We start from the raw sequence: 17081 nt of genomic DNA on the forward strand, positions 1-17081 counted from the left end.
CCTATGTATGTAGGTACCTAACCTACTTACCCAGACGGACGGGTCCCGCCCCAGCTCCTTTCTACTCGTCGTCGCTGGCCAGGCACCGCAGCGCGTTCTCCAGCGTCTTGACGCACTGCTCCCTATACCGCACCGCGAGCCGCTGGTTCTCGCTCAGCCCCTCGGTGGGCACCTCGACCTCCTCGAGCACGTCGAGGTCCTGGCTCAGCTTGGAGCCCAGCGCCTGCACGATCCTTTCTTTCACGGGCGGCGCGATGCGCCCCGCCACGATGTCGTCCATGGTCGCGCTGTCCTCGAACGTGTCCTGCTCGCCCGCCGCCGTCGCCGCGGCGCGCGTGATGGCTTCGTACAGGCTCGTCACCAGCGAGTCCTGGATGTGGGCGAACTGCGTCGCGACGCCGGGGCAGTCGTCGCTCGTCAGCCGTTTCGACCGGCCCACCACCGACGTCGGGTCCGTCATCGGCCGCAGCGAGACCAGGTGCGTCCCCGCCAGGTCGTCGTCGTCCGTCGCCCGGGTCCGGACGTGGACGTAGTCGTTGTGCAGGTACTCCTCCTCGGGGAGGATGAAGCCGTAGCCCAGCAGCAGCTCGGCGTTGGTCTTCATGCCGTAGTTCTTGAAGCGTCTCGTGTAAGTGTATACACTTCAAATGGGGAGGGTGCCTGCTTCGGTGGGGGGTAGGCACCGAGTGGCGGATATAAACCTACGTTGAAGACTTGACTGCCGGACTCGCAAGCCTGACCGGATATCAACCTGCACAGAAGCGTCTCGCTATCCGTCCTCCACGCCGTCCTGGCCACCGGCGAATGGTTCCCCACATCGTACAACGGCAACAGCACCGAAAAGTCGTCGATCTCGCACGGCAGGGCCAGCGCCTCCGCGTCCGGGATAATGAGGGACGGGCGGAAGCTGCGGCTGGTGAAGATGGCGTAGGCCCAGAGGTAGAGCGGGCGCGTGTAGCCCGCCCAGTCCCCCTCGGGCAGCAGCTTCACGGCCTGCTTGTACTCCTTCTTGAGGGTGGCCTTGATCTCCTGGACGGCGACGTAGGCGTTGGTGCCCACCAGAAACTCGAGGTCGTCGACGGGCCAGAGCGCGGGCAGCATGCCGGCGACGTGCTCCGGCTGCGGCAGGGTGCGGAGGTAGGGCCACCAGGCCGACTCCGGCCCGCGCAGGTACTCCTGCATCAGCACGAAGCGGCCGACGACGTGGGGCGGGACCTCGCGCAGGAACTCGGCGGGGAACCAGTGGCCGTCCCGCGACGGCGTGTTGTCCTGGATGTTCTTGTGTGTGACGGCGGGGAAGGCCGGGTGGCCGCAGACGGCGTTCAGGTACGACAGGCTCCGGGCGATGGGCAGGGTCACGACGGACTCGCCCTGGGTGAGGGTGCAGCCGTCCTTGACGCGGAAGGAGCCCTTGGTCACGGGGTCGTGGTAGACTTCCACCGACGGGTGCAGGCAGCCTCCGGCCTCTTCCACCCACTTGATCAGGGCGGCATTCCGCTCGTCGGGCGTCGTCATGGCTGCCGCTGCTGCTTCCGTAGAATGGGGTTGGTTGCCGCTAGAAATCTTTCCCTCCCGGCCTGGCGGTTCTTGGTGGGGTTCAAGTTCACCCGTCGCCCACGTCGAGCTTCGATTGCAAAATTCTCCGAATATAGCCAAGCTTCAATTGAGTTTGAGATCTCCTTGGCGTAGATTCTCTAAGCATGCAAATAGGAATGGAGGGCTAGGGATGTCGGGGTCCTGTCCTCGTCGACGGCTGCATATTTCGTGTTTGAGAGTGGTAAAAGTGCGGGCACCCATTGCGATCAAAATTTAGCGAGTGACGTAACCCCACTGTGGCATGGGAAGAAGCACCCAACATCAGATTCGATCAAGAACCGTGACTGATGTCGTTTTCATAAGCCCGTTCAACTGCGTTTATACCTATATAACCAATTATATGTTTCTTACCCAGCTTGTGCTATTTCAGGATGATGATTCTTGTCATGGGCGCTTGGTACCCCGCATCTTCCTGTCAACGCACTGCCCGCGCATAAGCCTGTGGTGCTGTGGATTACCCCGCGTCCACTGTAGCTCTTCACGTCAGTGCAGCGCCTGGGCGATAAGTAGCGTGGCATGCAGCATTTCAGTGCGTCCGCTTGATCCAGATATATCCATGCCGTCATACTATCGACAAATATTTCTGTTGGGGTTTTGACCTATAGATGTGTGAATCAGAGCCCATTATATGTGATTGCTGCCGGCTCTCAATGCTGCTACCGGCGCTGTCGAGCTCGCGTCTATCCCGTATCGTGAACTCACATGGTTTGGCGTCATGGCATTTCGTATCGCTCGGGAATCCAGCATGCACCTGTTACGTCTCTAGATGACTCCGGATCCTAGCAATCACCTCGTCGTTCTTCTCGAGGTGCACGCTGTGGTTCGCATTCTCCACCACCATCAGCGCAGCGTCGGGTATCTTTGACGCAATGAACTCGGAGTTCTCTGCGTGTTCATTCATCAGTTAGACCGTCTACCATACGAGGCGAGGTTGGCATTTTCCAGGGGAACGCAGTACGTACCTGGCGGGCAGATCCAGTCCTTGTCGCCCACAATGACGAGCGTCTTGGCCGTGATCTGGCCCAGCTGGTCGCGGTAGTCAAAGTACTTTTCCGACTCCGAGTAGAGGTCATCTTACAACCAGATGGTCGTCCGTCAGTTTCTTTCTTCGGCGAAAAAGGGGGAGATAACCCAATAGAGCGAACTCACTATGAGACTCGGCATTGTACACGTTCCCCAAGCAGCTCCGCAGCCCCTGGTCCGCGTCAAAGGCCTCGCTGTAGAGCGGCATCATGGCCAGGTGCACGAGCCGGAACTCGAGGTCGCTCTCGAACCGGCCAAAGACCTTGTCGCGCAGCATCCGGACTGAGAAGCTCGGGGCCCGGTCCAGGCGCTGCTCGAGCACCTTGATGGCGTCTTCCTCTTCTATTTACCCACTTTCAGCATTCCTCATTATCATGCCAAGGAAACAGGGAGAAAATGGAGAGGGCCAAAGACTCACGATGCCAACTCGCCGCCGTCCCCCTCAACACCAAATGCCGCACCCGGTCCGCGTACCGAATCGCATAGTGCAGCGCCAAGAACCCGCCAAAGCTGCCGCCGCAGATGACTACTTTTCCCTCCTCGTCCCCGGCGGCGGTGGCAGAAAAATGCGCCCGCAGGCCCTCGATATCGTCGACGATCTGCGAGAACGTGTAGGGCTTGGTCGCGGAGCTCCGGCCGTGGCCCCGGTAGTCGAACGACAGGACGCGGTAGCATCCGCTGCTGCTGTCCGCGGAGATGGAGGAGAGCGGGCTGTAGGCTTGGAAGTCGGAGCGGTGGTCGCCTGGTTAGGTCGTCGCACATGGCGCGACCGTTGCGTAAGCCTGGTTCATTCAACTAACGTGACACTGTCCCCTGCCCTGTGTAAATAGAGTATGTCGTCGGCCGTCGGCCGACGTAACGACATGGGGGGTAATATATGTGCAAGTGCCAATGGGGCCCAGCCAGAAAACGAAATCGAAAGGCATGAGAAGGGTCATTTGATTTGTGCATAACAAGAGTTGGAACGACTACCTAGGTAATGGCAGCAGTAATGGAGATGAGGATAGACCAATCTGGATATCACCCACCCGGGAGGTACTCCGGCATTCGGGATCTGCAGTCAACCCATCTCGGGGCGCCGGCGCCCTCGGGAGCGGAAGATCGTCATATCTAATGTACGACAAAAACCTCAAGAATGCGGATATCAAGATAACAACAATATGAAAAGCTGGTTCTCACTCACCCATGCCGCGGCCGCCGTGCAGCGTGATAAAGAGCGGCGCGTCTTCGGTTCCCGCGATCCGATAGGCCAGGCGGGCGCCGTTGATCTCGACGAATTGCACCTCGTCGTCCGCCATCCTCTTTTCCTTCTGATCTATCCGAAAATAGAAGTGACGAATGGTAATACGCGAGGGTCGAATCCTTCTTTTCCCCTTTCGCTTAGAGCTGGCGTAAGTAGCTGTAAGTACTTAGTGGTATGTCAAACCGCGAACCTAACCTAGGCCCAGGTGCTAGTCGAACCCCTCTAGGCCGCCCCCTAACACCGAAAGTTGGTCAAGACGCACCTGGACTTCACTTACCTCGGCACAAAACACAAAATAATCAACAACCCACGAGCACTTCTTAACCAGATCCCATCCCTCCCATGTTTGACCAGGTTCTGCATCTGCATCCTGATTTCTATTTATGCGACTCTATCTATCTCTTTCACACCCATCCAATAGGCCAGCCAATGCGGCTGTTGCCCTTACCCAGAATAGAAGGTTCGCATCTGCCAGGTTGCCGGAGATTAGTGCGACGTCGGGCAGACCCGACCCTCAAATCGATTGCGTGATTTGCGGATTTCCAGCAGCCACACAGCCCCAACCCCCAAAACCCACCCACCACCACCGGTCAACAGCCAGAAGAACCACGATTTCTGCCACGACATTGGGCGGGCGGGCAGGAGGGCGATACGACCAGGGTGAGAGCCCAAATATCCAATCCCACTCGGTATCCCACTCCGCTTGGCGTCGGAGTTTAAGCCGCGGCTCGTTTCTTTCCAACAAGGAAGGTCGGATGTTCGCGGCTCATATAAAGACATAAGTCGTATGCATCCATCCCCATGAAGGACAAGTTTGAATGGGAAAAAGAGGAAGCGAATTATCGAGTGGCTCATGCCCATGCTTGGCATTTCTTACTGGGTCCAGAAAAGTCGAAAAAAGCCCATGCTTCGGGGTTCGGGTCGAAACAATGCGGCATCAACCTGACCAACTTTTATCTAACATCTTGACATTCAGCATATATAAACCCCGGGGCACACGAGACGCAGCCTCTTGTTCATTTACAATCATAATATTTCGCTAGCCGGGCCACATCTCCATATTTCTTTTTCTGTTATACATTTGCGCAACTTGCTGCTTGGCCGGTCTCGGCCGGCTTTTTCACACACGCTACTACTTATAGGAAATCGAGCTCGATGGATCCCCAACCGCCATTTCCATTGACATAACTCATTACAGGGTGTTCATTCGTCATTATACCAACGCCGCCGTTGCCAACGTCAGTACCGCCCATGCTCACGGACGGAGTCCTTCCACGCATCGCTGTCGGTGGAGGCTGATGTTGCTGTGGATGCGCCTGCTGCTGGGAACCGGAACCACCTAGCTCCACGTCGTCCTCGGGGACATTGAGGAAGCGGTAACAGGATGCCTTGCCCAGCACTTCTTGCATTAGGGCCAGATACGCCGAAACGATGGGGAGCATCATGTCCTGGTACGATGCTGGAGTCGTCGCCCTCGGGGGCGCCGCCGCGATACTGTTCAGAAGGCTCAAGAACTGTCGAAGGATCTGGGCGCCGCGCCGCGCGCTGCCCCAGCCCTCGGGGAAGGCGTCGAGGATGTTGGTAAGGACAACGACGTCTTCTCGGGCAGCGAAGGGCAGCGGTCCGGCACTGGCGCCGCCTGGCACACCACTGCCATCGCTACTGCAGTAGGACGAGGCCAGGAAGCTGCGGAGGAGCACGAGACCTACAGGCAGGAGACGACATAGCGTGACACGGTTGAGGGGCAGCTGGCGCTGATGGAATAACGCCGACGTCGACTGCAGGTGCTTCTGCGCAAACCGGAGCAGCTCGGCCTTGGAAACGACACCCCCGTTGGCGCCCCCATCGCCCCGGCCAGCACCGTTGCCATTGTTGGGTGGCGAGTTAAAGTGCGATGGGTAGTACAGCAGCAGGAGCAGGTAGTAGTAGCGGGCGCTCAACCAGGTGATGGAGTTGTGGATCGGCACGTTGTCGGGCTCCAGCGGGGACACGAGGCAGCCGTTGCTGTACCAGTTCTCAATGTCGGCGCGCATCTCCTGGAGGATGGCTCGGCGGTCGGCGTGGGTGAGCGAGCTGACCTCGGCCTGTCGGCGGAAGTGCACATGGCGCAAAATGCGATCCTCCATCTGCCGCAGCTGGATGACGTGCCGGCTTGTCTGTAAGATGGTCGCAAAGTGCGACCGCTCCGATGACGCGAACTCCTCGACCGTGAGCCCCGGCAGAGGCACATCCATATTCTCATCCGTCAGGGCGACGGGCAAGCCCAGCGATGTCGCCATCATCCGATCTAACACGTATATGCTCCAGAACAGGCGATGCCGCAGCTCGATCGCTGTCGCCGATAACGTCGCTTCGTCCGAGGCCCGCCGCGACAATCCTAGCAACATGGCCTGCCGCGATACTATTCCCACGATCGACCAGGCCGAAGCACCGGCGGGGTCGAAGAGGGAGTAGAGCGCCAAGAGCACGAGGATCTGTATGGATTCTATGCTCTCTCGGCAGAGGCACTCTTGTATAATGTCCGAGTAGGCCACGTCGAACCGTAGCGCCGTGTCGTCGGGTATCTGCCCAGCGCGCTGCAGGGTGGTGCAGCCGATGGCCATGATGAGGTAGAGTAATGTCGAGTCGGCATCCCGCCGGCGCTGGGCGAAGTCGCCAAACACCTCGAGGTCGTGTAGGATCTTGTTACGGTCCACAAAGGGATAGGCGCGGTTGACGTTCCGGAAGTAGGCGTCGACGAAGCGCCGGGCCGCCGCATCGGCCGGTAACCGCTGTGCGGTCATCGTAGACGTGACTGACCGGGCATCGCTGTAGCTCCCCACCGAGCCATGGGCGTTAGTATGATGATCGGGTGACGAAGCCGTTTGGCTGTTGTTCAAGTTCACCTCGATGGTGTTTTGCGAATGGTCCATCATTGGGTGGTCTTCGTGCATCGGCGGCAGTTGATGGTGTTGCTGTTGCTGCTGTTGCTGCTGCTGCTGTTGGTGGGCTTGTCGTGCTGCCGCCGCTGATATGACGGATGCCGCCGGACTTTGACCACTTTGAGAAAGTCCTGGAGAAGTCCCCTGTAGTAGTAAAAGCTCGCTGATGTCGGTGCCTGTCTCAACGGACTCAACGCCCGCCGGGCCAATAGGAAGGGCCTCGTTGATCAAGCGCGACAGCCATTCGACGCGGGCCCGGAGATGATGCACCTGGGCATTGGTCGATGAGGCCGGTGTGGAAAAGGAACAGCGCTGGCCGGCGCTGGCACATAGAGAGCAGACGGGAAATGTCCGCGAGCACTTCTTCTTGAAGGATCGGCAGCGGTCACATGCCGGGATGGATTTGGAGGATGACGTTGGTGCTGGCGGAGGAACGCCGCCGGTAGGCTTGTCGTAGCTGTCGCCCGCTCCCCCGACTGGCGGCGTCGTAGGACCGCCGACGGCCGCTCTTGGCTGGTCATTTGCTAACAGCGGAGGCGGCATAGATGACGGGATGTCTTCAGTCTTGAATGACGGTTCTGTCCGACTGACGCGAAAACGATGAAGTGACGACTTCAGATCACTTGTGGACATACTCTTGGAGTCCGGGTTTGTGTGTGGGGGGTAAGGGTATCAGTATCCGTCTCCGTAATCCCGACGTCTTGTTGCTTTTTTTTTTTTTTTTTTCGCCTGCGTTCTGTCACGGGAGCCGGGTCGTCACAATGGATCCTTTGCGCTCTTCATTGCTCTTCCATAAAGTTTCGGGGGATCCCACGAGTCTGGTAAGCAGGTGGAGAGCATGGCCTGCCGTGCTTTTGTTTTGGGTATGGGCGCGCAGGTCAGTCGAATGGCAGGCAAGCAGGGCAATCGTGCAATTCCCCCAGGATTATTACAGGTTCTGCCCCAGAGAAAGCATTGAGCGTCGGAAAGGCCAATTCAGGGAGCTCCGTCTTTTACATGCGGCTCCATCGCACCCCTCGGGGCCGATTCCACTCTGTGGCTGAATCGCTGGCCCTTTTTCTATAAGTAGGCATGAATCGAGGCGTGATCCGGCGAGATCTGGGCAAGGTGCGCGCAGTGAGTGTGGCCGTTAGGTTCGACGCAATCTCCTACCGTTGGAGACCGTTGGAGAGCATTTCGCCGTAGAGGCCATCGGATTGGTGACCGACGCTTGCTGGATCGCTCTCAGCAGCAGTCGTGGGTAGCATGGCATGGGCAGGGCTCGCCCAATGGCCCTACCTGATGGGAACCCCTCTCAAAGGGCTTAGGTGTCGGGATGAACCCCGACGGAGTGCGGGTCGTGCTAAAACTGCCTCTGTCGGATGATGATAGCATGGTGGACCGCTAGCCCCAAAGTCAAAAAGTGTCACCATCCACTACCCCAACCCAAACGCCACATATCTGGCGGGTTGAATTGCGCTTTCTCCTCAAGTCGACACTGTCGAGTGTCGTGTACAGTACTGCTTCCTGATCATGAATACGACACCATGGCCCGCCTATTTCGACGAATCTCCCATCTTTGAAAGGGAGGTGGCGGCTCTGGTATGGTTCAGTCCGGCTCGTCCGTCAGCCGCAGCGACGCAAAGATGAATGAAGCGGGCATACGGAGAGCGGGGAAGCCGAAGGTCGACAATTGTGGTGGACATTGACTCCAGGATCCGGGTGTCCGAAAGCAGACAAGCCTCGAGGCAGCTGACACTACGCAGAACCTCAAATCAGTTTGAGATTTGATCACCACTCGCCAGTACTACGGCATAGCGATGCCTGCGCTAGTAAGACACCAGCACTTTGCGTGATGGGGGCTTTCACGGCGGCTCGGCACCCAACGTTGCCTTATCATCGACGGGCTTTACATTGTAGGGCTATCCTTGATTGCCGGAGCAATGTGGGTTAGCGATTCGCAGAATAATTTAGGGCAGTTGCATCCCCAAAGCTGGATCGCCTGTTGGATGTTCCGAGTCGGCGTCGAATGTTCTCGTCGAATTCGAGAAGGTGCCAAATGGCCGGAGAGGTCCAGACTCTCCGATATGGGCTCGGGACCTGCATCTTGACCGTCGCATGACAGATGTCTGGTCCCATGGCCAGATGCATGGCCTCAGACACGACATAGGCTCTCCGACGGCAATGCACGATTGGCAATCCCAAATGTCCCCAGGCGGATCGTGCCGTCTCTTGTGCTGGAACGGGAAACTGCGGGTCAAGCGCGTTTCCTAAGCATTAATCATCAGAGCCGGAGTGAGCGGATGGATACCTCTATCGCAGGCTAAGGAAAGAGAAAAATCAGAAAGGTGGATGTCAATGAAAATTGAAGCTCGCAAGGCATCCAGGATGGTCAGGTAAGCAAATACGAAATGAACGAAGTGCGCCACTGCTGGCCCAGAACATGGCTGGAAGGAAAGTGCACTACGTGGGACATCAACGCGACTTCCTAACCTAGTGCCTAGGTGACTTACTGTACCTACTTGCACAGCATGGCTGGCAGCTGCCGTGCAATCACCCACCAATCAAACTTGCGCCTGCCCATTGCCGCAACTCCAGTCTCCCAATACCTAGCCTGCCCATGCGATTCTGAATCAATCATGTAGGTAGGTAATTTCTGTTCGCATGCTGAGATGGGATTTAAAGCTAGATGGGGAAAAAGCGGGTTATCAAATCTGTGTGTATGGATACGGCGGAAGTGACATCCGACATGCTGTCTTCTCAACAGACGGAACGAGTCTGCCTACGGCAGTCGTTCGGGACTTCGATCCCGCCCAAACCCTCAGCCAGGGGTGCTGGTTATATTGAACAAATGTAATCGAGTTTATTTGGCTTGGTCGCAAAACATGCTTATTTCATCTTTCTTATGACCTACTCAACAACCTTTGCATGTGCTGTAACATGTATCACGGAGCGTTCCAAACATGCATGCCAGACAGGACAGGCGCGCGCGTTGCTCTGGTCGGGGGCGCCAAAACCCGGCAATCGGGTACGATGCCGCCAATGCTCTACTAGAGCCTGGCGTCTAGCAGATCTTCTGGAATCTTTCTGGGCCGCGGATCGCCAGAGAAAGCGTGAGACGCTATTGAAAGGCTACAGTTCGTGCTCACATTCCTTAACACCCTCGCCACTGCACTAACTAAATAATAGTCCGATAGCGAGAGTTCACGCCGTCGCATACTTCAATTTTCTCTGGTCACTCCGCGAGTAACGTGTTCTTCGACGGTGTGAACTTTCATATTTAAGTGTAGTGTGGAGCGGGAGCTAGAAGGGTTGTTAAGGAATGTGAGCACGAACTGTAGGTGGAGAAGCGCCGGGAACACTGGCGCAGCATTGGGGGACAAGGCAGTTGAGGTCGGCATTACTGTATCGGCGGCGCATCTATCGCACGAACGCCTCGACGCCACGCCCTCGTCGACAACACGGGTCGCTCATTCTACTTGGGAATTGGAGGCGGATCAGACGTCGCGGCGCGAGTCCAGGAACAAGGCCTTCGACGCTCGCGTGTCTGGCGCCCACGCCGTCACGGCCATCTGCATGCCCCTTGCCCTCGAAATCGTCAGACCCGCGGCTCCTATTCTCCATGGTCGACCTATCGACCCTCAAGCGACTTGCGACGACAACCTCTACCCGAATCCGACCGCGCCGCGCGCCGGCTGGCCCAGAGACATCCACCCCAACTTCGAGACCATGACGTACCGCCCCAGCAAGTCGGTTCTGAATACGATGATGATAGCCGACTAGGCCAGGCCACTAGGCAACGATGGTCTCGTGGCATGGAGCGTCCCGCCCGAGTTCCTGGTAGCCAGCTCGGACAACACTGCCGACAAGCTCAAGCAGCAGGGCACGGGAGGTCGATGAGGGACATATAATGAAGAGTCCGCAATATGGAGATGTGAGCAAGGACTTGTTCCACGACGGGGCTTCCGAGGCCGTTCCTACGCGCCAATTGCAATGCTGATACTGAAATATTCTCCGGGATCCCGATCGTGGGGTTCAGCTTGCTCAGGACTGCCTGTGGAGAAACTGTAGGCTCGCAACCTGGGCTTCTTTCCGGCTAGAGCAACCAGGTAAGTGCGCAAAAAGAGCTATGTTGCCGATCGCAGGCTCAATACTATGTAGTTAGTCTTTTCCACCGGCGAATTGCATCTCAGCTGAATCCAGGACTGAGGAGGCACTGCATCTTGATTGCCCACGGTCGCCGACGGGGAAGGTGGGGCAAAGCGAACGAGAAGGATTATCATCTCGGACAACGCTCGCTTCTATGAGCACAGTAGGGAGTTTGTGCATTGTAGGAAATGGTGCTAAATTGAATGTCGCGGGAAGAAATCAACAAGAAACCGCTCCCAATGGACGAGAAGAGGGGCGAGGGAAGGAAACCTCGAATGGGAGAACCAAAAAAATAAATTGTTGCAGCAGTAAGCAAACACGCAGCTGTTGAAAACGGCAAAAACGTAGGTCCGCCTGGGGCTCGAACCCAGAATCTCCTGATTACACGAATCGTAGTCAGACGCCTTACCATTGGGCCAACGGACCTGAACTGTTGGAATCTTCGAATGTGAAAGAGCTCAGCTTATTGGCTAATATCACGGTGCGAATAGTGTGGTTAGTCCTTGACGTGACCCAACAAATCTTAGTCTACCTTCAACCTTGAACACAGGGCTATGAACAACCTCCGGTCCTGTTATAGATCACCTACTATATCTCCTTTCTGGCCAAGCTGAGTGCTCAATACTCATTCTAGACTGGATAAGCCCCAGCCCTCGATTTGCTTTCCTAGCAAAGCCTTGTCGTTGAGACTTGGTCTGGGTCTACTCGGGTCATCAACATGTTATTTGAATTCATAAAAAATAACTATGCTTGCTGTTGGTAGTTGCACTTCTTGTTTCAATATGCCTCCTCAACTAGTGGTGCTGACAGACGCTTCGGGAACCGGGCCATGTTGTATTTCTTGGGAGTGACATTCTAGGCGAGATAGCATTGCAATGCTATGTCGTTCACAATAGGTCGGCATTGAAGCCTGAACTACCAGAGACACGAGTTGCAGCCATGACCCTTGCCTCCGATAATCGTGGCGAGACGCTTAATACACCGTGTCGTCCTAGGAACACAAACCCCGAGTTCGAATCGATATAGCCTACAGTCGGCAACCTGGGATGTGGTCCTTAAAGTCCTCAAAAATCTAGGATATCGAGGTTCTATACGTCCAGAAGACGACTATTACACTCGTGTCGTTAGATCTAGTATCATAGTACTCAGCATTGTCGTGATCATCGTGTTTGTGATTGCGGTTCATGAAGGTAGCCATCCCAGACGGGCTTCCAGGTGCTGGGTACGAACCTTGGGGATGCACTTAGATCCAGGTTTCCCTCTCATTTGGGCATTTCGTTGCGTAGAAGATAATATATCGTTGACCTGCAGCCAGCCTCTCTACATCCGCACACAAGGTAAGCAGGCTCCATTGGTGCTTTCCCAACGTAAGCAAATCACTACGCGGGGTTGGAAATTGGGAACGCTTTCTAAGGCCGGTCCCGGCCCCAATGCCGGCAATGCACATGCGTGTTTTGTCTATAGTGCGGTGGTCTCGGGCGGTGGCATTTGGGTGTTCGATTGGGGCTGCTTGTACCACTCGGCCTACCACCGTCGTTGAACGAACGCCAGAGAAAACCGAGGCGTTCCTGGTGCCTCTGGCCACGCACGTCCCACGGTTCCTGCATCATCGCCGTCCGCGGCAAGCAGCAGAAAGTATTGATCATCTGTTTATATAAGCTTACTTGATTGGGGGCTAACACAATACTACTAGCAATCTGCGACTGCTGTGGGACCCAAATATAGCCACTCATCGGCCCCGAGGACTCAAAGCTCAATCAATCCTTCTGCAGAGTCGGGGCTCATATGTAAGCAGCCATCCAAACCATACTGGTTGCTGCGGTCCGATGGATACGCGCAGAAGAAAAAGGGGGGAGACGAAAAACGCCATGTCATCTCACGCGGGAAGCCACCATGTTTGTCTTGGGCGCAGCCAATCAATCACGCCACTCTCCGTGCTGCAGTCTACCTTCGATTGGGCTCATCTAGAACATGGGGACGGGAGACGTCCAAGCCTACAAGCGCCTTCTTTCATGTCCACCGTGAGATGATCACCACAATGCATCCTTTCCAGCATTTGTGGTCCGAAAGGGGGGCCGCAGATACTTCCCCGCGATAACTATCGTCCCTCGAAATATTCAGCACCCATCATTAGTTTTGTTCCTTTTCACTTGGACTTCACACAGGAAGAAAGGAACAATAATATACAGACCTCTTTGCTGGGAGATTGGCATTGCTTTTCCGCCCACATTAGACTCTGATCGACGGGTGATCCTGTCTCTCTTTGCTTTTGTCTCTCCCATGTCAGCCTGGCCGGGCCGCCCAAACCCTCCTCTCCCGTCCCCCAATACGGCGTGTCTGACCAGCTATTTACCAGGCGGGAAGGAAGGAGTTCGGTGGCGACCTGTTTCCCTCTCTCTCCTCTCCTTCTGTGTCGCAGAATAGTTCAAGCCACCACTTAGAATTCGGCAACTTCGTTCTCTGTCGGTTCCTCCGCTTGTACGGGGAAGAAAGCTTCTTTTCTTTCTTTTGAACGCCTCTCGTCTTGCCACCGACCGACGCATCACCCCGGCCATGTACGGCCCCCCGGAAGAGGATGGGTACCCCGACACCCCCCACAAAGCCGCTCCATCGCCGCACCCGAACCGGGGCGCCGACCACGCCCCCGAGGTCGTCGAGTCCCACGGCATGGAGTACAACACGGCCGAGCACCGCTCCTACCCGGAAGCCGTAGCGGCCGCCCCCCAGTCGCGCACGCCGCTGCCCGAGTACTCGTCATACCACAGCGGCTACAAGCACGGCGGGTACGCCGACCCGACCAAGGAGGGCGGCGGCGGCGGCCTCGAGCCCCCGGGCTCCTCGCACGCCGTGGCCATCAGCAGCGAGAACGCCGCGCACAAGAAGCGGATCTGCGGCGTGTCGCGGCTGGTCTTCTTCGCCCTCCTCTCGCTGCTGGCCGTGGCCCTCGTGGCCGTCGGCCTGGGCGTCGGCCTGGGCGTCGGGCTCCAGCACTCCCATAACAGCAACAGCGCCGACGCCGACGCTGCCTCGGCGTCCTCGTCGGCTTCGGGCGCCTCGGCGGTCCCGTCGCCGACTTCCACCGTCACGCCCGGCGGGAGCGGGAACGCGACGTGTGTGGCGGGTCTCCGGTACTGCGGCTGGGATCTCATCGAACAGCATCGTAAGTTGACCGACGCGCGCCTTCTTTTCATTTCACGGTTCTTTCAAATTGGCTAAGCTAACGGGGTTCTCACGTCACGTGTTATAGATTATCCCATAAACCTCCTCCAAAACGCGGGCAGCAGTGATCCGTACAACGACTTGTATTCCTGTGAAAAGGGCAACGGCATCGGGTGGCTGGAGGCCTGCGGCGGCGCGGTCCAATGCCAACCCCCGGAGCATAACACGGATGGGTGCGATTTGAAGACACGCCAGTCTTGCTGTTTGCCGCACTGATTCCCTTCTTGGTTGATGATGCAAAGTTCGACCGTTTGAGAGCATATACTCCAAGCATCATTGAAACGGGCGCATTTTCGATGCGTGCTCACCAGGGGGAGAAGTGACGATAGGAAATCATAATATGGCTACTCTCTCAGTTGTGTATAACCAAGCGCCGCATGTCAGCTCGTTAATGATAGTTAGATAGGCAATAAATGATACGCATTTCCGCTATGAACGTCCACGCCGCACAAGCAATTCTTTATAACGAGCTTGCCCAAGGAATTTGCTTTTACTAGTCCCGCCTAGCCGGGAGTTCTCTTGCTTGGTAGTGAACAACTACTCCGTCCGTGTATCAAGCAATGACAAGAGAAACTTTAATAGAACTGACCGTCTGTGCGTGGCCAATGTCAAAGCATTATGAGACATAACAAGACACAAGGCGGGGCGGGCCGGAGCCCCAAGCGCCGTTTCGGAAGGGATTGGCGATGATTGTTGCGGGCTGTTCCGTGCGGGGGCCGTTGACCGTCCCAGCCGTAAGTACTTACCCGGAAGAGGACCGGAGGGAGCAAACGTACCAAGGTCTGGCTGGCCCGGCAATGTCCAACCCCGCCGGAACAAAAAGTGGCGGTGGCCATGGTATCAGCAGATCTGCTGTTGCTGTCACCATATGCAGTTAGAGCCTTTGGTCAGTAAGAGAGAGTGCACTGCACCTTTAAGAGAACACAGAGTAGGACTTTTCAGTTTCTCCTTTCCTGGCATCAGGGGCAGCTGCTGGGACGATCCGCCATGCTGATGACAATCCCTCAGTAACTTTTCCCCCTTGACACCCACGCTGCGCCGATATCCGGACCGGACCTATAGGATCCGGGGTCACTGCATGACTATTCCGTACACCAGCAACTGCCGAGATACGATAGTGTATTTCCCAGCAGGATACCAACGCAAAAGCCAGTCATGTGTCGTGTAGATCGCAAACAAAATACCAATCAACCACCACTCTCATGCCAAGAACTGGTATGACTCTTTTAGTATGCCGGATAACTCGGCGTATCACAGCCTGAAGATCTCGTCCACATACTTGTCTAAAGATATGCAAGTGCCTTATTTAGTGGCCCCCGAAGTTGAACAATCAACGTCGCCCTCGCTGTTGATCAGAGCTTAAACACACATAAGCACCATTCCCTCGGGAGGAGGCGGTGTGTCCATGTAACAATACATAGCATAACATCTCAGCATCGGCTTCGGTGCCTTCCGGTATGCAGGCCCATACCGCTTATACTCTCCGGCTCCCATGGTTGACTCGATCTTGGCCACACATTTAAGTTTGCATCCTTATGTTCAGTAGTACAGTAAGCCAGATAGGTCCCCGAGGTCACCGGTCGACGTTGGCCAAGGGCTGACGTGGTATACATATTAAGTATGTATGTAGGTAAGAGATAGTGGGAAATGCGGCCCTAAGGCAGAAGGAACATGGGGAGATAAATAATGCCTTTGGTTGCATCTCCGCGGGCGATATGCTTCAACAGTCCACGCGTCTGACCATTACGGCAGGTAGATATCTGCTGACCGTTGGATGCAAGGGGTTGTCGGCGCTCAGGCATAGCTCTCTACGTGCATGCAATCGTCGATATCACCAGGCCCGAGCCAGCCCTGACTGTCGGGCAACGTCCGACCTGACGCCCTGGCAGCGGACAATGCTATGCTCGTTCGGGCGTTGCAGGATTGAGCCGCATATGTAACCCAGTCATCTTATGTAGGCAATAAAACGCGCGATAGTGTCGTCGTATATAAACGAGGATGGCAGGTGGCAGCCTGTTCTATCGTATGCTTAACGCCACAGGTGTGCGGCTTTCCGACTCGGTCTGCAGGGGCACAAAAAGGTTGAATCAGCCCACCAGCGCAAGCTTGACGTGACGCTTTCCCAGTTCGCGTACCCCGATTCGGAGGCAGCGAGGGCAGTGGAGTCCCTTTTCTTTCATTCCTCTTGCCCGCCCGCCTGCAGGGAGGGCTGAAGATCCTATGGGGGCGCGCATTCAGAGCGGATGACAGAGTTCACACTAGGTCTCGAGTGGGAAGTTGCCTTGCAGAATGCCAATTGCCAAGTCTGTGTCTAGTCTGTGTCTAGAAGTATACAGACCCCTGGACGGACAGAGACCCCTGGCGGCCTGAAGTGGGGACGAGGTAATATTAGCACCATCAAGTCCTCTCCCCCCTCCCTAGTCCTTTCAGCAGCAACCCCTAGCCTTTTCAATACTTTTCCGCATCCGTGAGACCGTTTCATCGAAAATGTCGTGAAATTCGATACTGAATCGCCATTGCCGGCCGCGGAGACGCTGAACATGAAATGAAAAGGGGACCCTTCTTTTAGAGTTCGCCACCCCTTTGGTATCAGGCTAGGACCCCAGGACCCCTAACGTTGGGCATCAAGTTTGAGATATCCCGTCGCGGCAAAGATTGGGCATCAGCGATCATCAAACTAGGGGACCTGACTGACAAGTCTGCATTCTCCTCACGATAAGCTCTTGGTGACATTCGCCCCTATCCCGGCTAGACCAGGGCCCCAACAAACTCTGTATGCCGTCCATCCTTGCCGGCATACATAGCGACTAGCACCGCCAACCTGCCTGTCAAAACCCGGTACCCTCGTGGCTCTGCCCGCGTATGATCTGCCGTGCGCTTCAGCTCTCCTGCAGCTGGCTGCAGCGAGTCCCTGCTGTTTCACGGGTGCATTGCATGTTCTAGACCCGACG

The 17081-nt window shown here is 56.2% G+C and overlaps 5 protein-coding genes across 5 annotated transcripts; 2 read left to right on the forward strand and 3 right to left on the reverse strand.

The window, feature by feature from the left end:
* Positions 1–61: 61 nt before the first annotated feature.
* Positions 62–1515, reverse strand: PG985_008101 (Ribosomal lysine N-methyltransferase s.t1.c10; the record flags this gene model as incomplete). The annotated part of the gene is made up of 2 exons (XM_066827869.1): positions 62–613; positions 706–1515. The coding sequence occupies 2 exons, from the start codon at positions 1513–1515 to the stop codon at positions 62–64; spliced, it is 1362 nt and encodes a 453-aa protein (XP_066682781.1).
* Positions 1516–2350: 835 nt separating this feature from the next.
* On the reverse strand, positions 2351–3932 carry PG985_008102 (uncharacterized protein; the record flags this gene model as incomplete). The annotated part of the gene is made up of 5 exons (XM_066827870.1): positions 2351–2481; positions 2559–2669; positions 2746–2961; positions 3038–3361; positions 3803–3932. Coding segments are annotated over 5 exons (912 nt in total), but the record flags the coding sequence as incomplete, so codon positions are not given.
* A 1066-nt stretch (positions 3933–4998) lies between these two features.
* Positions 4999–7416, reverse strand: PG985_008103 (uncharacterized protein; the record flags this gene model as incomplete). Its single annotated transcript, XM_066827871.1, has 1 exon — positions 4999–7416. One exon carries the CDS (start codon positions 7414–7416, stop codon positions 4999–5001), a length of 2418 nt encoding a protein of 805 aa, XP_066682783.1.
* Positions 7417–9150: 1734 nt separating this feature from the next.
* On the forward strand, positions 9151–10545 carry PG985_008104 (uncharacterized protein; the record flags this gene model as incomplete). Its single annotated transcript, XM_066827872.1, has 2 exons — positions 9151–9158; positions 10113–10545. The coding sequence occupies 2 exons, from the start codon at positions 9151–9153 to the stop codon at positions 10543–10545; spliced, it is 441 nt and encodes a 146-aa protein (XP_066682784.1).
* Positions 10546–13464: 2919 nt separating this feature from the next.
* Positions 13465–14346, forward strand: PG985_008105 (uncharacterized protein; the record flags this gene model as incomplete). The annotated part of the gene is made up of 2 exons (XM_066827873.1): positions 13465–14071; positions 14159–14346. The coding sequence occupies 2 exons, from the start codon at positions 13465–13467 to the stop codon at positions 14344–14346; spliced, it is 795 nt and encodes a 264-aa protein (XP_066682785.1).
* Positions 14347–17081: the final 2735 nt, after the last annotated feature.

Source organism: Apiospora marii (assembly GCF_038362585.1).
Source record: "Apiospora marii strain CBS 49790 chromosome Unknown utg000005l_segment0_segment0, whole genome shotgun sequence".
Classification (NCBI taxonomy): Eukaryota; Fungi; Ascomycota; class Sordariomycetes; order Amphisphaeriales; family Apiosporaceae; genus Apiospora; species Apiospora marii.